At 39.3% G+C, this 27,602-nt stretch overlaps 1 protein-coding gene across 8 annotated transcripts in view; it reads left to right on the top strand.

Annotated features, from left to right (window-relative positions):
* The window catches only part of FAM184A (family with sequence similarity 184 member A), a 67,492-nt gene that overhangs the window by 4,718 nt on the left and 35,172 nt on the right, over positions 1-27,602 (top strand). For all 8 annotated transcript variants that reach the window (XR_014006288.1, XM_081187628.1, XM_081187626.1 and 5 more), the window contains 4 exons: positions 15,863-16,717; positions 21,722-21,857; positions 24,243-24,424; positions 24,931-25,128. Coding sequence is in view for 7 of the 8 variants with exons in the window: in XM_081187628.1 (XP_081043754.1) it covers positions 15,863-16,717; positions 21,722-21,857; positions 24,243-24,424; positions 24,931-25,128 (1,371 nt within the window). In the remaining variant the exon portion in view is untranslated. The remainder of the gene's footprint in view (positions 1-15,862; positions 16,718-21,721; positions 21,858-24,242; positions 24,425-24,930; positions 25,129-27,602) is intronic.

The raw sequence follows: 27,602 nt of genomic DNA, 5'->3' as shown, positions 1-27,602 counted from the left end.
TTAGGGCCCGGGACCACTAGGGTGTTGCTATTTATGGACCTTGAGGCTCTCCGTAGGTACAAGGGTCCTAGGCTGTGAAGGTGAGTAGCAGCAACCTCCTGCCTTGCAAGCCTTGGCTCCCCCTTGCTTCCCTGTGCTTCCTCTGAGACAGGAGGCACAACCACCCTGTAATGCGACATCTGCACCCCCACCCCTGAAATATTAAAACAAAGTCCTGCTTGTTTGAGGTAGCCATCAGCCACTGCTGAAACTTGCTTTTTCTCTTTGACAGTCTTGTAGGCCTTCACCTTTCATTCACTCATCCCTCTCATCCATATAATTTTGAATTGATTGTATTACAAATAGTAATATTATTGTAAGAATAGCAGAGTGAACATGAATACAGTATATACACTGTACAGTATGTGAGGTTATTCACAAAATTTTCAAACTCAATTGACGAAATCAAAAGTGTATGACATATGTTTTCTCTCTGTGTCTTACCCCTCCCTCTTGTGCAACTGCACACATAAACAGTGTTGTCATTGTTTAATTTTTAGGTTGTTGATTAAAAAAACATAGGCAGCAAAAAGCATTTTGTACTTCTGCAGATCTCAGGATTCACCAGCCCTGCTGATATCTCATGTGTGGATGGTGCTGTTTTGGTTGCAGCACTCAGTATATAGGATGGAGATGTCACAAAGTCTACACTGGAATTGAGTTCCAGCAAATTTTAAGGCCTCTCACATACTAAACGTGCCCTGAATTTGGTGAGCAAAATCCTTCTTGCAAAGGGGTGGTCATTTCTTGTATGCAGTGACTCTTCACTATCATGTTCTAGGTCCAGTGCTTACACACTACTCTCCTAATGAGGGAACATTAGGAATGAAATCTTCTCTGGTAGCCTTTCCTCTGTCACAAATTGTTGTAGGCAAACTGCTGGAGGGTTTTGCAGAACTGACTTGCTTTGTTCTGGTCTGTACTTCTGGAGAGGAGAGGAATGGAAGCAGCAGTCCTCAGCTATATTTATTTATTGTATCGAATTATAGACCGCTTAATATCTGAAAGATCTCAAAGTGGTTTACAATAAACTGTATTTATATATACACATATAAGTACAATAACCATGTGCAAACAACCAGAAAATGGGCTGAACTTTATTCACAGTTGGTTGGATCCTACATATTGTGACTTGGTTTTTACTTTTGGAATGGGCTTATCTGCTTGCCACAAAACCATACCCTCATGGATGCTCATGGGAATCAATGGATCCTGAGGAACAGCATGGGATGCTGTGGGTTGGGTGGGGAGCTGCAGTTGGATCGGTAATAAATGAGAATTAGGAACCTCCCTGGGGAAAGCAGATTTACCTCTTGTTCTGCAAGCAGCCTAATCCAGTATATGAAACTCATTTGTCCCACCACCTCTGTGACATATGAATTACCCATAAAAGCTTGAATAACTAATGTCAACTATTGCTGTACCAGGGCTACATGAATAAAAGGTATCTTGTGCTTTAAATGTAATGGATGTGTTCCCAAATATGTTAACTTCAAATACATGCATAAAGTTTCTTCAGGTTTGTGTAGTGTTTCTTTGTCTTGAGAGAGGAAGGGAAATAAACACTCCTTGTTGTAGAATGAATCTTTGTTCCTTTTACCAATTAATGTATTGGAGTGGAAATGCTGGCAACTTGCCTGGATTGTAACAAACATTTCAGACTGACAGACTTGTCTATGTGAAAATGCTTATGACAGAGCTCCTTTCTTTTCGTCTGTAGTAGTCAGGCTTCAATTAGTGTAGACAATTCACCCAAAGTAAAATTTCAAAATAATAATTGCCTTGGTCTGTAATAACAATGCAAAAAGGGTATGACATCTTGGAGACTGACTACCTTTGTATAATAGTAGGATCTTTCGTCAGGTCTGAGAAGATGGAAAGCATAGGTTTTATCCAACTAAGTCACACTCAGAGTAGAAGACACATTGAAATGCATGGACTAAAGTTAGTGAAGTTTGTTGATATTTCTGTGGGTCTGTTCTGCATATCACTAACAATGGATACATGAAATCCTACAGTTTGCTGCTGATTATGCTCTAATACAGCATAGCATTGTTTAACTTTTGTAATGGTTACTGGACTATATGTACACGTGTCTTTGTAAGTCAGAGTTCTTCAGCAAATCAGCAAATAGCATATGTTCCAGATTCTTTAATCTGCAGTTTGTACAAATTAGTTTTGAGGAGGAGTTCTAAAGTCAATGAAACTCTGAAGACAGGAATAATCTTCATTTCTCAGGGCTGATGCAAAACATTGCACTGCCAGAGTTGGGTGGACCATGTCACCTTTTCTTCCTCACTGCTTTGACTCCTCTACTACTTGCTCACTCCTGTGGTATAAGTTCTCAATTTCTCACTCTGAGGAAAGTGCCCTTTCTCAGAGTGAGGTATTATGAGCAAGGTCACACAGCACCTTGAGGTGCTGATGTTTTGACACAACAGTGCCAGATTTACTTTTTAGAAGTAACTTTTTCTTCAGAGTGAGGAAGGGACTGTGCTGCCAAGTTAGTGCCGGGCAGGTAGGAGGAGGTGGCAACAGTGGTGGATGGCTGGGTGTGAGCAGAAGCAGTGGTGGTCTGCTAGTCAGGGCAGTCAGATGGTGATTGAGGGTACGATCCACTGCCCCCATCCATATCTGAACCTCATGGCTCATAAGGCCAGGCCTGACAGTCCATTGCTACTTCTGTCAATATATCTTTCACCATAAGGAGTTTGACAAAATGTGTTTAATCAACCAGGAATCCTGGCTTAAAATACACTCTGCTGTGTCAGCTTCAAACAATGGATCATAAATTTGCCTTGTTAACGAACCATTGTTTTAAACCAGGATCACTGCTTTGTACATAATGCTAAGCCAAACGTCTTTAAAAGCAAAAACTTATGTGGATGTTCTTCTGCTGTCTGCACGGGAGATGGGAGTGTGGAATGTGCAAGCTCAATGTTTCATTTGATTCATGGAGGCTCATCCACATAGTGCTAGACTATGGTTTGTGAGAACCATCTATGCCTCCACAGTCAGTGTCTTCTGCTTCCACGTTGCATATGGCATGCACACAGGTCCATCTGTCTAAATTTCATTCGTGAAAATCCATGTAGAATCCTTCTGCATGTAATTTACAAAGGAATCCTGTGCATGTTGGCCGCATTGCTGCATTAGCATGCTGGTGATCACAGTTAAATGGGTACAACAGCGATGAAGTGTGGGCAACTGGTCTCTATTCCAAACTGGCTATTACCAACCTAATGCAAATGCAAGTACTTACAGTATGTTGATCTAAGTACCATACTCCTTACATGTACTGCCCTCTTGTACAAGTTTCTCTGAGTCAAGCCAATTAGTATTCTGCACAGTTGTATATATGCAGAATTTTAATGAGCATGCATTTTCTTGGGTCAGCTTCTTTTAGTAATCAAGCATTCTGGAAGCCAAAACTTTGTTTCTATGCTAAGAAGATAAATACAAAACAAAGCCGTGTGAGAGAAGCTTCCTTGAATTTATCTACTTCTGTGCTGTGGTTGAATATCTATTGTAATCATATGGATGCTTATATCCTCAAACAATGGTAGGATTTGGGTCAGAGAGTTTCCCTAAGATAGCTCTCCCCCCGCAAAAAAAAAAAAATCCTTACAGCATAGATGGCTTCAATGCTCAAAAACCTTCCAGAAATATGTGAACAAATGGAACTTTTTATGTTCATTTTTTAAGGTGTTTGGTCAGAGATCATGCCATGGAGTCTCATAAGAGAACACTACCCTGGATATAAGGCACTATGATTTGTAATGGTCCAGAACTTAGTTTGAGGCGCACACCTTTTGTTCCGTATTCATTTATACATGTGCTAGCAAGGGGACAGTATGATTCACAGGGTTCCAGTGGCTTAGCGCAAATGAGCAAATGTGCCTGTTTCTGGAGGAAAGATTGGAGCTACAGTGCTCCTCCCACAGCCCTACTGCTTTACTAATTGTTCGGCTAAGCCATAGTAAGGCTTAGCATTTCAACCAAACCCAGGTTTTTGTCTTTCCTCCTCCAGACAAACCACAAATAATAAATTAAGAACAAAGCTTGGTTACAGCTAGGGATGCATATTCTAGGGTGAAGTGTGCATATAAATGCATATACAGTGGTACCTCTGGTTACGAACTTAATTCGTTCCGGAGGTCCGTTCTTAACCTGAAACCGTTCTTAACCTGAGGTACCACTTTAGCTAATGGAGCCTCCTGCTGCTGCACGATTTCTGTTCTCATCCTGAGGTAAAGTTCTTAACCCGGGGTACTACTTCCGGGTTAGCGGAGTCTGTAACCTGAAGTGTTTGTAACCCGAGGTACCATTGTAATTCCAAAAATAGCATAAGAACATGCATTATATCAGGAAAAATTATTTGCAAAAATAGTATATTAGGCAAAATCCTATACAAAAATTTGTACATTAGGAAAAATCTCAACTAAAATCCTGATGAGTTTCCTTGAGAATTTTTTTTTTTTAATGAGAAACTGAAATTGACATATAAAAAAAGGAATAGAGGGGGGAATGGATTTGGGAAATTAGCAAGGGAATAATTTATAAATTATGTTACATATGATGATATGATGGGTGAGAAAGGGACTCACAACGTTGTGATCTGGGAGGCAGAATAGTATTTATTGAGATGTATAAAAAAATTAAACCAATGCTGTCAGTCCTGCTCAGGATATTGGCTAAGGGAGCAATCCTTATGCACAAGAAAGGGGCATAAAGCAAAGTGTTGTAAATTAAGCTGGAGTAAATTTACACCAGATCCAAAGTCCAATCGCCAATGTGACTACAAACCTTTAGCTGTCACAAAATGCTATGGATCATCTTACTGAACTGGGCCAGAATCTACTGAGCTGTTGAAAAACCTTCAGTATAGGTTTGGAAGTTTGAGATTCCTCTTCTTACCTTTTCACCTACCTTATAGCACAAATCTTTATATGTGCACCCAGAAGTAAGTCCCACTGAGTTAAATGGGTCTGATTCTCACGTAGGATAGCAGCCTCAGTCACTTTGCAAGTTTTACATTTACAGAAAACAAGTCTTTTGAAAGCCCTAACATGTTGGCATTACACCTCAACACTCTGGAAGTCTTTTAAAAAGCAATTTGAGCCAAATATTCTGGATTGTCATCCTAGCAGATTGAGCATTCACAAAAATCATTTGAAAATGAATTGTGGGAGTATATAATCTGTAGACATCCTCCATACAGTTTAGTCTTCTTTATACTGCTGCAAGTTTTACTTTTTGTTTATTAGTAATGATGTTTTATGTTCCATTTCACCCCACAGTTTTTCTAATAGTCTATGTTGGAAAGTCTAAATAGTGTTTATTATCAAATAGTGTGAAACCCAAAGCAATCATGTTATCTTCTTGCTAAAATAAATGTTGGGAATTAAGTATCCTATATATTTAAAGCTCCCCAAATATGTTTTCTTGCTACGTGGAACAATAAAAATTATATTAATTGACATTTTCTCCTACCATTTTGCAAGGGGGAAAAATCCAAACAAAAGAAGACTGCTGAGTGTACATCATCAGTTTGGTAGGCATAGTGTAATTGAACTCTCAGTTTTGTTGTTGGTCAGATTTTCTAACTCAGTGGATGAAAAAGTTATATCCTAATTGTTTAGGTACTGATGACAGCAACAGTTTATTTAAAGAGAAAAATTCACTGCAGCCTTTGCCACTGTTTTATTTCCTACCATCTCTTAAAACAATAAGCATGAGCCCTGAACGTGGCATCATCTCCTCTAGTCATGGTCTACCTGTCTAGCTATGCTTTTATTTTGTGTCACAGGGGTGACATAGATAACTGGAATTCAATATGATAATTTTAATATTATAATCTGATTTTTGTCATATCTCTCTTCTTACTCAAGGTAACAGCTGGCTAACATTTGTTCTAGTAGCTGCTCCAATACTATTATAGCTTGAAGTTGAATGCGAGTTTATTTTTAGTTCCTGTCTTGAATGCTGCTCAGTAACATACTAATTAACAAAGTAATTACATTTTATGATTATCTGCCTGCTACTTTGTCTGTAATACCATGATACCGGTAAGTTGCATTTTTTCAATGCAACTGAGTAGATAACCTTAGCATTCATTTATAAATAACACAAAGAAACACAAAATGCGACTTTGATGTGACAAGATCAGACATTAAGATGAGCTGCTGCTGAATGTCTTTACAATCCAAATGAAAGATACTTAGCTTTGGATCAAGAAATATCTTGAGTGAGTGGAAAAGCCGCTTGTATAAGGCAGTCCCCCACCCAACAAAATTCTTCCAATTTTCCCATTCTGCTGCAGCTCCTGCTATACCCACACCTTTCCTGCAGGGCCATTAACCCCCTTCTAGTAGTAATTTGTAGAGGAGAGTGGAGCCAGGAAAACCTATTGTGTGAGACTATAGAATCCACTGCTCACTCAGTCTTCCTTAAGCTGTGGTTCTGAGCATGCATACTTGAACATAAGTGCTGTTTTAAAATACTAGGAATAACAGCACTCAAACAGCCAGAATTCCAAGGTGTGTGATGTTTTCCATGCTCACTAGCTTTATTACATGCTTTATTACATCCCCTTTCCAGTTGCATCCCCCATCCCATAAAATCATCCCCTGAAGGTCAGCATTCTTTGGTGCAGCAGAAAGGCAATAAGCCTGTTGCCTGAGTGTACGAGTTTCTCTAAATTTCTCCACTCTGATTAGAATCAGATTTTATTTAAAATATTCTATGTGTAATACTTAGCAATGAAAAAGACTTTAGAAGCAGTGGGTATTCAACTAAGTGTTACTCAAGAGTAGACTGATTAAAATTAATGAACATTACTAAATTATGCCCCTTTATTTCAGGGGGTCTATGTAAAACTTAGTTGAATGCCACCCAATATGAAAATGTGAACTTGGTATATAAACATACATACAGAATCTGTACATATTCAGTAACATACAGTGGCAAACACCAGTTGTAAAGCTACCACCACATACGTATTTGGGTAAATGCCTCCAAGCACAAGTAGAAATTCTTAGACTAAGTTATTTGCCTTGAGACTTTCGCCCAAACATATTGAAGCCACAGTTCTATAAGTTTTTTTACATCATTTGCTTGCTAAAGATGTTCAGTTTTTAGACATTGAGTTAATTTATAAAAATGACCTTTTAGCTTGCAATTTTAAAAGTTTGTTTAAAGAAGTGTTTTATATTGTCAATTCTTACAATATAACATGGGCGTACAACAGTATATACAATAAAATATAAAACACCATTTAAAAAAGTACAAAACAGATAAAAATGACTGGCTGACCAATTAATTCAAACAGTTGTATAGGCCTGTCTATATAAAAGTTCTTCAAGGGACACATGGCAATGAAAAATGAGAGTGCCTGCAAAATCTCTAATAGAACAATGTTCCATAGCCTGAGATCAGTAACACTAAATCCCCAATTTCTAGTGGAGGCCTATTAAAGGTTAAGGGACCCCTGACTATTAGGTCCGGTCGTGACCGACTCTGGGGTTGCGGTGTTCATCTCGCTTTATTGGTCGAGAGAGCAGGCATACAGCTTCCGGGTCATGTGGCCATCATCACTAAGCCACTTCTGGCAAACCAGAGCAGCGCGCGGAAACACCGTTTACCTTCCCGCCAGAGCGATATCTATTTATCTACTTGCACTTTGACGTGCTTTCGAACTGCTAGGTTGGCAGGAGCAGGGACTGACCAACGGGAGCTCACCCCGTTGCGGGGATTCGAACCGCCGACCTTCTGATCATCAAGTCCTAGGCTCTGTGGTTTAACCCAAAGTGCCACCCGCGTCCCTGGAGGCCTATTAGACCTCTGTAAAATGTAGGGCAACTAGCAGTACTTCTCCAGATGATCAAAGTTGTGATTTGCTTTTAACAAGGAATGCAAGACTAGGAAGTTCAGTATATTCAATGCCTTAACTCACAACATACATTTCTTTCCTTTTAATAGACTTCCACAGGAAAGTGATTATAGCAATTTTACTTGCATGACATGGTTTGGAATGGAAAAAAAACACTGAGAAGATTAGCAGAAGTATATTTTCCAAAATGGCTGCTAGCCATCGTTCTGCAGCATCTATTTCATAAACTCACATCCATATACTGGAAAATTGTTTACACAGACGTGTGTCAACCTGGTCCTAATGTCTATCTACTTTTTTTTCATTGCAAACCATGTCTTCCAAGTGGAAATTGCCTATGGCAATTATAAAGACAGGACTGATTATGTTAATATATGATGCTTTGAAGCCATTACTGAAAAAAGTTTAAGAAATACCTAATAATGTGTTTTGTGAATAACAAATATGAAATGACACACATGTTCATTGATACATACTATTTGTATGTACCTTGCATGACAGATACTTGTAAGCGGCTAAAAAAATTCCTTGTACACTCCCCCATCTTGTCTTGGTCTATATCCTTCAAACTTAAAGCTGAGCCTGAGGTGAAGACTGGATTGGAAAGAAGTATGATATAAGCAGAACTGACTGTGACACCTAAAGCACTTTTACAGACCTCTTTTAAACTATCTGAGCAAGTACTACATAAAAGTAACAGTTCAGAGCCCTATTTTCTTTGACTAAAGGTTTTAAAACAAACAAAAAGCCATGCATATATGCAAAACATTCAGAATCTCTGACTGGAAGGCAAAAGTGCTGAAAATGAACTACACAAATTTGTCGTCTTACCTGCTACCCCTACATTCCTTTCCCCCCTGAAATATCAGTATATTTTATTTGAACTCCAGAGCTTTGGAGCTTCCAGAATACTTTGGATGGAGAAAATAACACAAATCTTTGGCGTAACATATGCTATGGAATTGGACAAATTGCTACATTAATTTTGTTGAAGAAATTGTACTTTTTAAAGAAGATGTGAAGAAGGGTGATATAGAAAGTACTGAGGGAACATTTTATGTCTATTGTTAAGAGGGAGATACCATAGGGAAGATTGGCTGTATGAGAAGGATAAAGTAACCTGTTCTGTACACTCCTGTATATTACTAGTTCCAGGCTGTGTAAAGTTGGTTATTTCTGTATACACCCCCTTCATTGTTGGGAAGAATATAGCAGTTTTGTTTGTAAATCTGAGATTCAAGGGTGGGGGAGTGATTAACATGATAAATCAGGGGTTATTCATTGTTTTTTTTAATGTAACTGAATCCACCTCTTGAAATTTTCCTTCAAGCAGAATAGCTCAACTTTGTTAGCATCTTGTACAGTGGTGCCCCGCAAGACGAATGCCTCGCAAGACGGAAAACTCGCTAGACGAAAGAGTTTTCCGTTTTGGAGGTGCTTCGCAAAACAAATTTCCTATGGGCTTGCGAGTTCCTGCGGGTTTTTTTTCTCCCCCCCCCTTTTTCTAAGCCGCTAAGCCGCTTATCAGCTGATCCGATAAGCTGATAAGCCGCTAATAGCGCTAATCCTCTAATCCGTCAATGGGCTTCCTTCGCAAAACGAAAAAACCGCTAGACGAAGAGAATCACGGAACGGATTCTTTTCGTCTTGCGAGGCACCACTGTACTTGGATATCACTGTTAACAATACCTAGTCTTTTTTAGATTTCATATTGAAGAGCTAGTACATAAATTTATTTACTGTGTATGGTGTATGGTTATTTACTGTGTATGGTGTATGGTGACATTAAATTTTTCTGGTGCTGCACTATTTTGGTTTCTTAAAACTGAAAGGTAATTATTTTCAACTAACAGTTAAAACAATGGACTGGCTTGCACAACATGCTAAGAAAACTTTGCTCCTCCCTAGGTTTTTTTCCTGCCATACTCTAATTATGTCATCCTCTGTAGCTTGTGGTTAGTGAAGAGATAGCTTAAGCATCAGTTCAGGTTTGGATAACATTCTAAATCTAAGCCAAACTCTGGCTTAGAGAAGTAGCAAAAGGTGGAGCAAAGAGACTGCAAACTCCTCTTTAGGAGCCACAGAGTCTCACTAAGCCAAAGTTTGTGTTAGTGTGATCTGCCAACCATGCCTTATGACTGAGGGCTCTGATTGCTAAAAGAAAAAAGAAAAACATCAAATGTTGTGTAGGTTAATGACTAAAAGATTTAGAAAGGAAAGTTTTAATTTTAGTTGATTATGTGGGAAATATTTTATGAGTAGATATGAATAGGTATTACAGATAACACTTGTACATGCATTTCTATGTGTTAGAAAAGGAAGTATTTTAATAACTACACTAAAGCATTGGTTATGCAAGTGTATAATTTTTGTATTGGCTAAGAGGAATGGATGGCATACCCTGCAGCTACAGAATATGTGTTATATTTTGAAAAAATAAGATCTAACACAATGCATACTTTGAAAAGGCACAGGGAATCAAAAAATTCTTTTGTTCAATAGCTTGTTGTATCAAAGGTTAAATAGAGTGAGCTCTGTGGTTGTCTGTCATTCCATTTATTATTTCAGTAGCTGCAAAAATTTTCATGTAGGGTTGTAATCTTTTTATCAAGAATGTAGCATTCTCTGTGGATTTGAATTGCAAATGACTGAAAATAGTGGAAATGAAAATACAACTGCATCTGTTCTATATCACAAGTTAACCTAGATACCAGAGTGTGTTGTAGGTCTCTCTCTCTCTCTCTCTCTCTCTCTCTCTCTCTCTCTCAGCACAAGAATCCTGCATGAATAGTACTGTATTCAGTATTACCAGTGCTAAATGCCTCAAATCTCTGTATAAAGGAGCTAGATTCCCAAGCGATTCCTGTATTCAGGCTGTTGGGGCTTGGACCTACATGAAGGTCTATCCAAAGCTAGGCTACAAGAGCTGTGGAATACCATGGTACATGGTGTACTCTTGACAAGGCTATGGTACTCCAGTACTAACGCAACACAATTTTAATTTTTTAAAGAAGATTTAATTGTATTGTTTATAGTATTGACATATTTGCCACTCTGCAATTGTATTGTTTATAGTATTGACATATTTGCCACCCTTCTTCTTTGGAGGAAAGGCAGGATTTGTTATTGGCATCTGTCTGTGTCAAGAGACAATAGAGTGTGCCTCTGGGGGTGAAGTCAAATTGCTGGAGAATCACAGCACCTTCTGTTGCTGCAGAGACTGGTAACTTGTAACTGCTGTCTCCCACATTATTTTTGCCTGGGCAGTGTGTATGGAGCTCCTGGGCTGACCAGATGACAAAATCCTTCTCTTTGCCTCACTGATATGGACCAAAGGAAAGCAGAGCAAAACTTTAGCTTGGCTGCAGGAGTTGCTGAAAGGAGGCATACAAGATACCATTCAACCATCTTAGGGACTCCATTCTGGATTGTCTCCTTAGTCTTTTCTTCCCCTGAAGATGTCATGCAAAGCAGCAGATAAAATGCCAGATAGAAATTTAATAAATAAAAAGTAGCACTATGGTAAATATTTTGGTATGCTGTTGAGGCATAGCTGCGTGTACACTTCAGCATCTTACCCTATGGTTGGTATCAGTGCTATTTTTCTAGAAAAAGAGGTGCCAGAACTCACCATGAGCACCTCTCATTCTCTTAGCATGGCAATGGCGCCCGCCTGAGAGGTGGCTGAACTGAGTTCTGTTGAGTTCTGGCTGAAAAAAATCCTGGTTGGTATGATCTAGCAGTTACAGTGGTACCTCGGGTTACATACGCTTCAAGTTACAGACTCCGCTAACCCAGAAATAGTACCTCGGGTTAAGAACTTTGCTTCAGGATAAGAACAGAAATTATGCTCTGGCGGTGCAGCAGCAGCGGGAGGCCCCATTAGCTAAAGTGGTGCTTCAGGTTAAGAACAGTTTCAGGTTAAGAACAGACCTCCAGAACGAATTAAGTTCTTAACCCGAGGTACCACTGTATAGGCAAGACAACACATAGGATTTAGTCAGGATGAAAAGAGCATCATGTTGATGAGATTGCTAGCAGCAGATAATGGCCCGTCTACAGTTGATCATGCAAGAATATGCCATCTGCTCTGGAGTAAAAATTGTTTTTCTGCCAAACAAGGCGGGAGAGAGTCCTAAGGCTTTTGACTGCAATAAATGTTCAGACATCTAAACCAGTTTGTGTAGACTCATCCCAAGGCATATGACAGTCTAAATCTAAAGTAGTGTGATTTGTAAATGTAAATTTCTTTTATAGGTTGTGAACTCTTTGGGCAGAAGTAGTAGCATTTGGGGAAACTTATGTTGCTCTGAGCCCCTGGGATAGAGTGGGATATGAATCCAATAAAAGAGTAGATAACCTTTGCTAGTAGTTTCTAATGTTGCACATAGTAATTCTACCTAAAGTCCTGTGAGTTTATGTGCAAAATATGAATTTATACAAATAATGTTAAGCTACTGTGAAATGAACAGGACAGCTTAAAACCAATTAAAATATAGTACAAGTACTGTGCTATGTCTGTGTCTAGATTCATGTGTGAATTTTTAGCCTGCCTAGTGCAACCCCTCCCAATGTTGTTCACAAAATTAAAACTGTTTAGAAGTATTAAATGCATTATAATTATATACACTAGCAACATTTACCTCCTTTGTTTAAACTTTACATACTACTTTTCATCCTACACCTTAGCATTGAAATGTATATCTTCATGACAATGGTCAGCCATGAATCTGACGATCATTGTACCGGTCAGCCATGGGAAATTGGAGGATTGGTACCTCTGATGTATATATTTGGTCACTCATTTCCCTTAAGTTTAAAGTCTCTAAGGTTAATGCCTCAAAGGATGGGTAGCAAGGCAAAGCAGTACCTGTTCAAGTTTCACCCAGCTTAAAGTATATTGGTAAGGAGTTGGACTGTGGACTACTTCCGGGCCCAGTTCTGAAAGCTAGGAACTTGAAGCCACTGGCTCATTCTGCAACCTTGGTGTTTGGTGGCTCCCTTCCCACACTTGGGAAGGCACAGTGTAGGCTTAGCAAGGAAAGGCTGTGAGTCAGGTTTTTCAAAAATTAACAGCTGCATTATTTAAATAAATGTGCCAGTGCTTCTGAAATAAACCAGGGATTTCATGAAGAAAGGGCATTGAGGAGCACAGCCTCCGATAAGAAATGTCTTCCATTTTATTACTCTCTATTTTTTTTATTTTTTTTGTAATGGCTAGACTACTCAAGGTTGTTAAATTATACAGTGCATGCTTTTATCGTTCCTTTTTGTTAGGGTTGAGGAAAAAAATACTTGGAGTATTTTCTTTCCTGCAGGGCTAATGTGTAAGAACTGAAGTGAGGTGGAAAAAAGTTGCCTATCAGAAATGAAATTGTTCTTAATATCTCTTTGGGGGAGGCTTGCATCATGAGTGGCCCAGCTGCGTTTGTGTTTCTTACCATATCAAAGCAATCTTAGTCTATGTTAAAAGTCTGATATACAGAGTAGATCACAAACTGAACAATTTTTCCATTCTTGTCTAGTGCAATCTTTGCACGGTTCTTACTCCTTTTTGTCCAACACAATGCATTTTTTAAACTACTGTTTAATTTGCCACTTATGTGGGGGTTATGTTCTGGGCCCCTGCACACATAAGTGAAACCGTGTAAAGTGGGGAGCACCCTTTAAATGCTCTCTCTTTCGCTTTTTCTTCAATCTAATCTGAAAATACTGTGTTCAACAATATCAACAACTAGAATTAAAGCTCTGGGAGCTGGCAGTAGGCTGTAGGACAAATGGAAAAGCAGTGTCAGTAGCTGCTGCTGCTGCTGCTGTGCTACCCCTCACATCAGCTGTTAGGGAGGCTAAGCAGCGTAAACAAAGCCCTTCTGCACCTCCAGTCTCTTCAGGGCTCTCCATCTTTCTTTTGGACTCCAATTGAACACAGACCTATTGAACGCAAATCAGACATGATGTTTAATACCTCATTTTCAAATATGCCAGTTAAAAAAATAGGTATGTAAGGGCTATTTTTATTAGGAACCTAGCATAGGGCTGCCATTACTGGGATTTCAAAGGCGGCATTGATGTTCGTGGGGAATTTCCAAAATGTGGTGCTTTGTCCTGAATCGTAGGAAGTCAATTGAAAAATTGTGGTATTTTCACATTTTTGTAAAAAAAACCTTAATAACTTTTGGGTGGGGGTTTCTAATAAAAAGCTGAGTAACACCATTTGGTACAAACCTTCCACTTCTGCTATGGTCTTGACCAAGACCTCTCTCCTGCCAAAATCTACAAGTTGCAGGAAGAAAGCCTCGTTGGTACCCTCACATACCTTTAAACACACACACACACAGTTGCAAATGATGTCTGTAGGGTTGCATTTTAGTTTCATCCAAAATTGCCTCCCCCCCCCAAGTGAATTTTTATTGTTTTCCTTACATATTCTTTTCCAACAAATTGTAATAGCACCATACATTCCCTTTGACGCTGCCGAGTCACGACCCCCCTCCCTCCCCACAACTGGTATATTTATCCTCTTTCCATCACACACATCATTCTCATATTAGTACTATTATACATTGGAGGTATTATATCAATCCTGTAAATGCCTACTTGTCCCTTAATATCAAGCAGAGAGACCTTCCTAGAGACCCCTTTTGGAAAGGGAGTGATGGGGACTCTGAGCACAGCTTCTCAAGGGTGGCCAGAATCCTTTGGAGTCATCTAATCTGGGGCGCAGAGAAGACTGGCTATTGGCCAATTTATGATGAACCAGTTATTGCCTCCTGGTTGCTGGGATTCTTGCAAAGAGTGCTGGAATAAGTTGACCAAGATTGATCATGTGTTCTCAGGCAAGAGTACATACTTAGAATCACACCAAATAAATATGTTATTCCTTAAATCAGGGATTCCAAAACTTTCTACTCACAAGGCTCACTTGAGATGGTTGAAAATTACTAAGGCACTCCAGTCACAAAATGGTGGTGCAAGGAAAGAGCCTGTCACAAAATTGGGGGGGGGGGAGGCAAAGGAAAACACCTGGCATAATCCACTAGCAATCACTGGCATCCTTTTCTGCTGATATTCAATCTATCTTTGAAAAATGCTAAATTCTTTACCACAGCTTTTCCCTTGTAGCAAAGATTTACATAGGTCAGCTTTCCATATGCTGAGTCCAGACATTTGCTCTGGAGATATTAGGACAGTCTCCCCATTTTAGGCATAATTTACTGTTTCCCAATCTAGGGCTTCTAAGTGGCCAATACTTTTTCTTTTTTCCTCTCCCCACTTTTGCATGTCCCTGAAATTATTTTTTACACATCTTCTGAAATATCTCCATTCACACTCAATTCGTGCCTAATTCCCCCCCCCCAAAAAAAACCCCCATGGTTCTTTCTTCCCCCCTCTTTCTAGATTTCTTAAACATGACCCTGGACATTTTTCCTCAGAGGCCTTGTCCCTCTTTAACCAACAAACTTCTTTTGCATCCTAGCCACCTCTATCTAGCATGCAAAGAGCTGCTGGTGCTAGCATGAGTCAAACCAAAATGTTTGCCAAACACAGCTAAGGAGCAAAGAATACATTAATATTAACGTTTTGAAACTAAATGATACCTATCAGTTACATTTACATTTAGCTAAACAAAGATATATAATGAAATTTGTAAATGTAACTGATAGGTATTGTTTAGTTTCAAAACGTTTTGCTAGCATTCCTGCTTACCTTTATCACAAAAAGAAGTCAAGCCTTTTTTGCTTTTGCTAACTTAATGTACTTATTCTTTAATATTAATGTATTCTTTGTACTTGCTGTCATTTTAATAGCACAATAAAACATCACTTTTAATGACGTGGCTTTCAGTACCATGCCACAAAGTGTCCTGTCAGATTATTTTGAAATTCTTTTTTCTGAGTAATGAAGTAATCTTTTATATGTTTATTTGTGCAGGTAATATATGCTTTGAACACAAAGAATGATGAACATGAGGCTGCTATTCAAGCCCTCAAAGATGCTCATGAAGAAGAAATCCAACAAATTATTGCAGAAACCAGAGAAAAGATTCTGCAGTATAAGAGTAAAGTTTCTGAGGAAATGGATCTCAAAAGAAAAATCCAGGTTTTAGAAGAGTCATTGGAAGATCATAAAAAGATGAAGCATCAAGCTTTAACTGAGTTTGAAGCATATAAAGACAGAGTTGAGGATATGCAACTTTGTGCAGAAGCTCAGCATGTTCAGCGTGTAGTAACTATGTCACGGGAAGTAGAAGAAATTAGAAAGAAGTTTGAGGAGAGGTTGCGGAGTTTTATACAATTACAAGTACAGTTGGAAAAGGATAAACGTTCAGCTCTTGAAGAACTAAGAGCTGCACATAGACTTGAGGTCCAGGAACTTGTAAAGACCCATCAGAACCAGAATGCTACTTTAAATAAGGGACAGGAAAAGTTAGAAGAATTACACAGGCGGGATGTGGAAGAACTGAATGCCAAAGTTGAAGAGCTAAGAGTGGAAAGAAAAAAGCTAATTGAGGACTATGAAGGTAAACTCAGCAAAGCTCAATCTTTCTATGAGCATGAACTTGATACTATGAAAAGGTCGCAGCTATTTACAGCTGAAAGCCTGAAGACCTGCAAAGAGAAGGAAATAGAACTAAGAAAGGAGTTTCAAAGCCAAGAATCTGTTTTACGAAAAAACCTGGGAAAACTTAAGACTGAATTGCAGATGGTACAGGATGAAGCAGGTGGTCTACGAGAAAAATGTCAGAAACTTCAAGTAGCACTCAACACAGCAGAAAACAATGTGCAGGTGAGATGAGAATTGTTACATTATTTGTTTAGAACAAAAGTAATGTAACCTGTAAGAAGTAATGATGGTTCACCATTTGTATGTTGATTATGAAGTTTCAAGTCTTTGTCACTACCACTTGGCTATTTCACACCTTTCCTATGTACATGATAAATGACTTATTGCATACTGGATCTCAAAGACTCAGTTGCTGGGCTTTTCCTCAGCACAAAGTGGTTACACGTAGTGAAAAGCATTACAATGCTTCTGTGTATAGTTAAGGGATAGAGTGTTCTACTGGGTGTTCCATATATTGAATATGCAAGGAAATAATTTATGTGTGCATGAATTTTAGCTAACAGTTTCTTTCTACACAAAAGTAGTTTCTTTGTCAAACAAACAAACAAACAAACAAACAAACTGATAAAACGTTTTGAAGTGGCCTTTAGTTTCTTATCTGAGTCAGATAGGGAATGTCAAACTCTGGTTGATTTTGTCCCTTACTATATGGAAACTAATATTGACTCTGCTGCTTTTGGTATTTAGGTTGTAAAAGTTGTGCAAAGATAGGTGTTTATAAAAAAAAACCTACTTTGTTAATTTACTTACACACAAGTTTAGTTGAAATAAATGAAAAAGATGTGAAGCTAATTGATGACACGGTTGCATCCAAAACATATAAATAATTTTGAGTTACTTGTGAGGTTTTAAGCTGTGATCGTCAGCTTCTTTCATATGTTGTACCAGACGCTTCCTTACCAAACAACTTGAGATCCAGACACCTTCAGAGTAAGGTTCATGCCCCCATGCTGAAATTGGCAGGTGCCCTCTCAGTGTGAAAGGTGAGGACATTCAATATGAGTCTCTGTAGTGCCTTGTGGGGTGCTGTTCACTTGGGCACTGCTATTTCCCTTGCAAGTTGTCTGAGAAGTAGTACTGCCCAAACCAAAAGCAGTGCATGGAACATATCTGCATATTAGCCTTCATAATGGCCCTAAGTGCAGAAGCCTCTTGGGAATCCCTCAACTTAGCACTCAAGAGGGATGCAGTACTGCTATTTTAAAAGTTTCACACAACTGTTTTGGCATGGGTAACTCTACTTTCACATCAGATTGCTTGGGAAGTTGCATAACCCATGCAAAAAAGCCCCATGAAAGCTTCTATTTCTGAGTTAGCTGCACTTCCAACACTCCCCACCTTAAATAGAGAATTTCCTCACGTGCCCTTCTGTTAACATTCAGTCATGTACTGCTTCTCTCTCTCTCAGGCCACCAGATGCTGAGATGGGGACAGGTTGAAGCAAACAGCAGGATGACTCCTACTAAAGGAGCACCAGTTGGCCATTCCTGATATAAAGGATCCAGTCATTCTATTTTCTGCTTTACCATATTGATGGTTTTTGAGGATGGCTATTCCTTCCTCCTGCCTTTGGGACTTTAGATTGCTGAAGGGCCCGTTGCTGTGCTAGCTGCAGAAACACATTGCCTTCCTCACCTTACAGTAGATTTAGAGGGTGAAACATTTAAATATGGCATTTGTTCAAGTTTATATCCAAAACTATGATACAGTTTTTCCAGGTGAAACTACAGTAGATTTTCTTCTAACAGTGAAAGCAAATGACAATATGAAGTAATTAACAGTTAAAATTGGTGGCTTTGATCCAGGGACCCCTTGGGCAAGCAGATGGCACTTATATTGATGCAACAAATTTGGGTTTGTATCCAAAGCAGTGCTAGTGGAGTTCTGCTGATGTTTCTCCTCCTCCTCCCCATGCTCCCCAAATCTTCTCTGGAGAGTCTCCTAATCCTCCAAAGCTGATTTTGAGGTTGGGAAGTGCAGGGGAGAAGAGAAATAAAAAGTTATGTTCAACCTGCACACATCTCTTGCACTGCTGGAATGGGAGCACTGGATACCACCCCACCAATTTCTCAGCCTCAGACTGAAGCCACCAGCGTCACTTTGGACACCATTTTAGGGGGTCCCCTGACCCAGGACTCTTTTTTCAGCTTGAACTCACCGGAACTCAGTTCCAGCACCTCACAGGTAGGTGCCATTGCCATGGTAAGAGAACAAAAGGGAGCGGGTGGCACTGTGGTCTAAACCACTGAGCCACTTGGGCTTGCTGATCAGAAGGTCAGTGGTTCAAATCCGTGCAACAGAGTGAGCTCCCATTGCTCTGTCCCAGCTACTGGCAACCTAGCAGTTCAAAAGCACAACAGTGCAAGTAGATAAATAGGTACTGCTGCAGCAGGAAGGTAAACGGTGTTTCTGTGCACTCTGGTTTCCATCACAGTGTTCCATTGCGCCAGAAGTAGTTTAGTCATTCTGGCCACATGACCCAGAAAGCTGTCTGTGGACAAACTCCGGCTCCCTTGGTCCGAAACGAGATGAGCACCGCAACCCCATAGTCGTCTTTGACTGGACTTAACTGTCCAGGGGTCCTTTACCTTTACCTTTTATAAGAGAATTGCCCTTACCCAAAGGAGTGGCTTTTAGATGCTACATAGGGGACTGCAATGGAGTGCACTCAGAAAATATCTTTTGATCCTCTGCATCCTAGTTACATATTATGCAAAAACATGGTTTAGTGCTGTGTGTGTGAACTTGCAGTCACATGCTCCCTCTCCTCCATGGTAAAAGGTTGTTACCCTTCTACTGGGTTCTCCATTGCTTTGAACAGATGAGCACATAAACTAGGCATGCATGCCAAAAGAGTTACTCTCCTGGGATGGGATGGTTACAGTGGTACCTTGGTTTACAAACTTAATCCGTTCCGGAAGTCTGTTCTTAAACCAAAGCATTCTTAAACCAAGGTGTGCTTTCCCATAGCAGCGGGGGACTCAATTTACAAATGGAACAAACTCAACAGGAAGCGAAACATGTTCTGCTTCCAAGGCAAAGTTCACAAACCAAAACACCTACTTCCGGGTTCGCAGCGTTCTTAATCCAAGTTGTTCATAAACTAAGCTGTTCTTAAGCCAAGGTACCACTGTATTTTGAAATGTAACTAAAAAGCGGATAGGGGGAGAGGAGTTATTGTTTTGTTTTAGTTTTGTTCTTGTTTTTATTATGAATGTTGTCTTTTTATCTTGTGAACCACTCTGAGATCTATGCATGAAGGGGGGTATGTAAATTTACCATAGTGAGTAATATTAATAATAAACTTTTTTGCAATTTAACCTATTTTGTATCCAATAATGGATTATGGGACTTTGGTGGATTTTGCTGCTTGTGACTAAAAGTTACTAAAACCTCTTCCATACTTACCTCAAAACTTAAATTTGTATTCTAGCTTTCTTCTTTTCATTTTATGTAGGCTGCCTCACTGAAATCTCACTTCTGTGGTGTAGTCATGAACTCTAATAGTTCTTGAACATCTTTTTCTAATTAGTTATCACTTGACCGTTCTTAGCCAATTCTCCTGCTTTTATTCCGCATGGGACTAAATGCATGTGTTTTAAATGTTGATTTACTTACCTCCCCCAGCCCCGAAGACTAAGAAGTGGTTCTTCTTGCCATTCTTCCTGCAAATTTGATATATATTGTGCTAAATAATGCAGTCATTAATATTTAGTACAATGGCATTTTCAGTCTTCTGTCTCTGTGCAGTTTAAGCACTTATCAATTTTCTATGACTGTCATCTAACATAGCTTCAAGGCTTGAAAAAGGGATAAAAATTATATATTGAGCATGCATAATACATAACACTGGTTTGCACTCAGTCACACATAGCTTAGTCATGCCTTTTTCCTTGTAAGCTGCTTTTTAAGTTGGCATATTTTCTTTAAAGTTCATTTTTGTAATGGGAACTTAATATGTTGTTCTAATTAAACTGCATTTTTTTCTGTCAGGGCAGAATGCCAACATGTCTATACTATTACTGGAACATTTATTCTGACTTACCTGAATGGCCATACAATTTAAAAATGCACCACCTAAGTTGTGCTTGATGGGTACTTAGAACACAGCCTTCCTGATGGTGGAAGCCTGTCTGGTCCCTTCTTTCCATTCAGAAAAATGTCTTCTATTTTTCATATTATCTTATTATCAACATGATTGTTTGTCATGTTGCTGTTTTAGTATTTTTGTTTGTTTCCGTGTGTGTGTGTGTGTGTGTTGTTTTCATCATGGAGTGTGAGGCTTGTGGGCCTGTACACCCACCCAGCCACATCAAATGTAAAAGGAAAGGATTACATTTAACATTGTATTGTTTTCTGCGTTGATTGGGGTAGATCTAAATGTACCTTCTGCAGAAGTCAGTTTGGTGTAGTGGTCAGAATGTCAGAGTAGGATCTGGGAGACCAGGGTTCAAAAACCCACTCAACAATGAAGCTCACTTGGGCCAGTCACTAATGCTCAGCCTAACCCACATCACAGGGTCATTGTGAGTATAAAATGGAGAGGAGAACTGTGTACACCACCTTGAGTTTGGAGGAAAGAAGGTGGGATATAAGTGCAATAAATAAATACATATCTTCCCATGGAGGGGCTGTTTTATACCTTGTTGTTCCAGAAAAGTGAAACTAACTCATATTCTTCCATTTGTGCAAGAGCTTTTGCAATATTTTGGAGAAACAGAAGCATGAGAACTGTTGTAGAATATCTGTTAGAGTACTTTGTGAACTCTTGAACAAGCTTTTGCAGAACAGTACTATTAGCCGTTTCTCCTTCTAGTCATGGTTCTTAGATCCAATCCGTTTTGTGGAAAGAATGCACTCACTGTTCACCAATTAATTTTCTGTTAACAGTGCTATTACTTTGAACAGTGTCCCATAAAATGTACACATTTTACTAGAACAGCTGCAGATGTTTTCCGGCGGGTGGGGAATTAATTATTAGACACATTGGTACATCAGGCCTGCATGCAAGAGGCTCACAGACTTTTGTGACTAAAGCACTGCAAGAATGTCCAGGCAAGAAAGTTGCTAGCAGTCTTTGTTTTATAAATTGGTAAATTTCATTCATAGTTGTCCCATTTAAAAAACATTACTTTGTCCTTTTAATATGGTTTTCTCTTCTCTTAGGCTCTTCAAAAACAGTTGGATGATGTCAAAGATGAGGAAATGTCATTGTTAAGCAAACACAAAGAGGTTGAAAGTGAACTAGCAGCTGCTAGAGAACGTTTACAGCAACAGGCCACAGATCTAGTACTAAAAGCCAGTATGTGTGCATATGTTTTTATGTGCTTTGTATGTAATTTACCTTAAGTATATATTCAGAATGTTTTTGTTCAGTAGTTTAATGCAAAAAACCTGTTTTATACAAAGCGTTTATAACCTTTAAATGATGAATTGAAAAGCTTATAGTATAACTCTTTTGTTATTGCTAGACTTTCCTTATATCAAGAGTGATGGGAATGTAGCAGCCCAGGCCAGGCAGTTTCTCACTTCTCCCACCAACCCACAGGTCACTACAACAAGTAGGCAGGGCTGCCCAGCTGTCAGTCCCCTGATATCATTATGACATTGGGTGACAACTTCAGATAAGTTATCCATCAGCACAAATCATTTTATCCATCAGCACAAATCATCAAATTATTGGCACTGTCAAGGAGTGCTGCTTACCAAGGAACAATTGGGAGCACACTTTAAGTTCCCAGTTCTTTGCAGCTTTTACCTGCCCCATACCTGGTGTCACATATTATGTCTGGTGTACAGCAGATATGTTTGGTTTGGGGGTAATGGCCTCATGTGTCTAATTTGGCCTGCAGGCCAGAGCTTCCTTACCCTGCTGTCTTAAATTTTGAACTTTCTAGCATATATGTGAAATATAGTGGGGGAAAATCATGGTTAAAGTCTTGACTATATAATGCAAACATACATACTGAGAGATTCCAAAACACTCAGTGTGAAGTCTTGTATTCTCTATTAATTAACTTTTATAATTTCCGAAGGGGTACCTCTTGCAGCAAAAGCAACTGACTCTTGTGACGTTTTGAAAACTTACACATTTATTATGGCATAATCTTTCATGGATTGCCTTCCTGGTTTTTGGCTTGTTACTGTTTTACAATTTGAAGGCTGGTCCACACATTAGAACTCTTTTCTCCCTGCCCAGCGCAGAAATACAGTTGGCTTGAGGCACACAATTGAGTGAAAAGGTGCAACCAAGAGTTGTTACCGGCTTGATGGTATTGTGTCATGGGCCAGATCCAGCCCAGATGCTGGCAGTTATGCACTCCTGTTGCTGATTGTTCCCTGCCTCTCTAAAATAGTAACAAAATCTGTTTCAGAAATTTTATTCAATACAGTAATAATTTTGGGCATAACCTTCTGTGAGCCCAGCACTGCTATTGATGCTCTTATTGAGTGTAGCCTGTTCAGGATCCTGGAAAAAAGGAGAATTAGTGGATTTCTTTATTCAAGATATAGAAAAGCTTTATAATCATGGGAACTGCTGGGTATGCTGCAGTTCGCTCACTACAACATTTGCCAGGGCTGCAAGTGTTAGGCAGTGGAGAAGTTCAGTGGACTTTTAGGGTGATTTCCTCTTACTTTAGCAGTTCAAGAGTTGTGTCAATGAGTTAACTATAAAATGAGTTAACTATGAATGTTCTATGACAGAATTACTCTTCAAAAGACATTGTGGTTTCACTTGTGGCCCAAAGATTTCTTTGGAGAACATACATAATGAGGCAGGATTTTGTATAAGAGCAGTGTGGCATTAAATAATAAAATTGTTATATGAGCAGTATGTCTGACAGTGAAGTTCTATACAAGTTTTCTTAGAAATAAGTCATTCTACGTTCAATTGGTCTTACATAGGAGTAAATGTATATAGCAGGGGTCAGCAAGGTTTATCTTGCCTGGGCCGGATCAGTCCCGCGAAGATCCCTCCGTGGGTCGGATCTCTTGCGTGTGTGAGCACGCACGCCTGCAATTTTTGGTGTCTGTCTCTCCGCAGACGCGATTTCTGGTGCCGCAGAAGCGAGGCCCCTTGCTGCACTGCACCTGATTAGTGCAGCGCATGAGCGGGCAGCTCGGTTCGGGGGTGGCTCGTGGGCCGGTCAAATGACCTCCACAGGCCGCTTCCGGCCCATTGGCCTTAAGTTGGTGACCCCTGGTATATAGGATTGTGGTCTAAATAACACTTAGCTGCATTGAGGCAATCATATCAGCTTAATAAAGCTAGATATGAACAAGCCTTGTACCCACACATGCAGCCCCTTCCTTCCGTCCTTCTCAGTGTGTTGCAATCGATCCTTGGAAATCCGTGGGAACCATAATTTCCAATTAACATCCAAACTGATAACCTGTGGTTACCAGCTTTGGTAAGGACATTCAGCCGACTTCAAACCTTGGTTTTAAGATCCTGGCTTGTTCTGAACCTGGTAACCATATTTTCCCAGATCAGACGTAATGGGAAACTTTCTGAATTACCACAACACAACACGAAAAAGAACAGGGAAGCAGCAGTGCAGGTACAGAGCATGGGAACAAAAGACTCGTGCTTCTTAAACCAAGATAGGATATGGTTGATGCCCTTCTAACACAATTGTGGTTGGATGTGTCTCTGATTCTAAATTCATACTTTATTTTCTTATAGGTCATATTGGAATGCTTCAAGCTACACAAATGACCCAGGAAGTTACAATAAGGGATTTGGAATCAGAAAAATCTAGATTAAAGGAGAAACTGTCCCAGCTAGAAGATGAAAGAAATCTATTACAAAGCAAAACGCAGAGCCTGGATGAAAGACAAAGGCAACAAATTCTTGCACTGGAGAAGGTAAAAGAAGTAATGCTTTTTCAAAAAGAACAACTTCCGATTCAACAGTCCTAAAGTGGAGGGTGGGAGGAGGAAATACTGTGGTGGAGGAGCCACTTCTTAAGCCCTACTGCTTTATGCTGGCCACAGAACACTGGGAATTTGAGGGAGGGGGTATTTTCTGTACCCTCTCCCTCAGTTTATCCTTTTAAAAACATATTCTGTTAACACTAATGGGACAGGGAAGCATGTCTGCTCCAAGGCCGACTTACCTCTTTGGTCTTTATGAGAGGGGTGTCAAGGCCTCACCCAGAATGCTTTATTTCTAGGCCCACTGTCCCTGAGACACTTCCAGTACTACAGCAAAGGTTGAGTTTTCAGCTGCCAAGAGAATATGGGTGGAGTCTTGTATGAGACAGAGAATGGTGGTAGAGTTGCAGAACTGAAGGTCATAGGCGGGGACAATGATTACAGTGGAAAAAAATGGATGATGTCATGAGTTCAAGTTTGTTTGTTTGAATTAACAGAAAGTGAATGAAGCAAGGGAAACACAACGAGAATATTATGAGAAGGAGCTGATAAAACTGCAAGCCAGGCTGGAAGGGGAGGCTGCACAATTAAATGAGGCTCATTCTAAGACCTTGGAGGAGTTGGCATGGAAACATCATACTGCTCTTGAGGCAGCACATAGCACTGCTAACAAGGAGAAAAAGAAACTGCAAATGGTAAGAGAACTATAATGTGAGGACTGTTCTTAGTTTTGCTGTATGAAAAAGATTTTGAATTAAAAAATCAAGTATATAGCATACCTTAGTTCCAGATATTTTCCAGTAAGAGGCTTGTAAAAGCAAGAGGAAGCATGTAGCAAATTTTTCAGCTACACGAATTATTTTAGGCAGAAGAGATTGCATATTAATATCACTTATATAAAAAATGGGCAGCATTTCTCTCCAATTTCTCATTGGCTAATAATAGACAGGTAAGTTAAGAATTTGCTTTCTCAGTCTTTTACAACACTGTTTAGAGACTTCTAGGTCTCTTTTGTATCTCTTTCATTGATTGATAGGACAGGTAAATTAGCAGAAAACAATAGAAAGGGCATGTAGAGTTAAAGATTGGGAATATTCAAAAACTTAAGCATGACTTAAGCCGCTTCTGGCGAACCAGAGCAGCACACAGAAATGCCATTTACCTTCCTGCCAGAGCGGTACCTATTTATCTACTTGCACTTTGACATGCTTTTGAACTGCTAGAATAGACCTAGAATACCATACAGTAAAGAGAAATGGCCAGGATTAACCTAACAAATGTCATCAGCAGAAACCCTGTGCATGGAATTCTGCTTGAGCAACAAAACATGCAGCCGATGCAGGATTTAAAACCCTGACCTCCAACCCATCAGCTGATGTCATCAGTGACGTCATCTAATGGGCAGGTGGATGTTGCTTTCAGGATATGGCCTCCCAGGCCAAATTGTACTCTGTGACGGTCCAAGACCAACCCATGGGCTAGACTCTTTCTTTAAAGGTTGCAAGAATAGTCTCAAATTCCCCTGTAGCAACTTTGCTAGTTTTTTTACTTATTTGTTTCCTTGCGTAAGATGTCCCATACTTTTTTTGAGAGAGATGGGGGCATGTACTGTTGGGAGTAATTGTTTTTTGTTTTTTTAAATGATATTTATTAGAAGTTTAAAAATTACAGAAAAAAGAAGAAAAGAAAACAACAAAAAATTTAACAGGACATACATTACAATATATAAAAAGAAAAAACATAAAAAATACAACAATATAGCAAAAAAGAACAATAACATTAAAACACACATCCAATATTACATATCATTATCTTTAATTTACTTGTTTCATTGACCTCCTCACACCTCCGTTTTTGTATTCTTGTTTAATTAATTGTTTCAGCAAATTCTTTCCATCTTTCTCAATTTTTATTGTATAACAGTCTAACCTATTAATTAACTCAGCAAATCCTTTCCATCTTTCACTATATTCTGTCATTAAATTTACCTTAATTTATTTTAACCTTATCTTACCATAAAAAGCCTTAAAACTTAAAACTTAATACTTATTTGTACATAACTCCTTATATCATTTCTACTAAAGCTAAATAGTTTCATTCCAACATTTTCCTAACACTCATTAATTTTACACTAATTCTCAAAATAAATTTTTAAAAACTTTCTTCCAATCTTCATCCAACGTCTCTTTTTCCTGGTCTCGGGTTATGTCAGTCCTTTCTATCCATTCCATCTAGTCCATCAACCTGGTGATCTTGTGTCCGAGGCTCTTAAGTCTTTTCCATGTCCCTTCTGCAGAACTTCTTCTTGTTTATACCTGCGCTTTACTTTGTCTTTTGTTGATCTTTTTCTTAATTTCTTTCCTTTCTCATTGAGGAGTATGTCTCAGGGAGACTCCAACCCAACAATATCTCCATCCCCCCTCAACAGGTCAGCCCATTCTCCACAGTCAGCACTGTAATCCAGAAAGTATTTAAAAGCATGTTTCAAAGTCCCTCCAAAATTAAGAGCCCCCACAACTCCAGACCCCCCCCCCGGCCCAAAACCAAATCCCAAAAGCCAAAATGTCCCTGCCTAGGGGGATCCAACCAACTTCCCATCTCCAAGCCAAACAATGCTCCCTCTCTCCAAATCTGACTTTCTCCAGGTTCAGTCTTCAAAAACAGCAGCTTATGCTCCTGCAGGGCCTCAGGTCTCTCCATTTGTATTACTTGAGGTTCAACAAAAACCTCCTCCGTTATCTTCTGCACTTGCACTTGCCCTGTCAAAACAGATTCCTGGGTTGGTTCCTGAATGGTTTCTATGTGAGTATTCACTGTTTGTCCAAAATTATTGACTGCAACAGTCATCAAATCCATCTTCTCATGCAGCTGCTCCAACAAAGCGCTTGTCTTGCAAAGGGCAAGCACCAAAACTTCTTCTAAACACATTCTTATCCAAGGTCAAATGTCTGGTCTCACGATCCTTAATCTCCACAGCTGTGAAATTCCCCAGATCAACTCCAGCAACAGTTTAACAAGCTCCCTCTAGAGGAGACAATTTCAATTTGTATCCATCTTTTGAAAGCAGGTCCGACAAAATAAAATTACTTTCATTTTTCAAATATTTTGTTTCTTTTGGATGCAAAAGGCAACATTGGGATCAATATGTTTCTCTTTTTTAACTATCTGT

This window comes from Podarcis bocagei (assembly GCF_964188305.1).
Source record: "Podarcis bocagei genome assembly, chromosome: 3".
Lineage (NCBI taxonomy): Eukaryota > Metazoa > Chordata > Lepidosauria > Squamata > Lacertidae > Podarcis > Podarcis bocagei.
The sequence above is the reverse complement of the archived record's forward strand: the minus strand, read 5'-3'. Positions and strand labels throughout refer to the sequence as shown.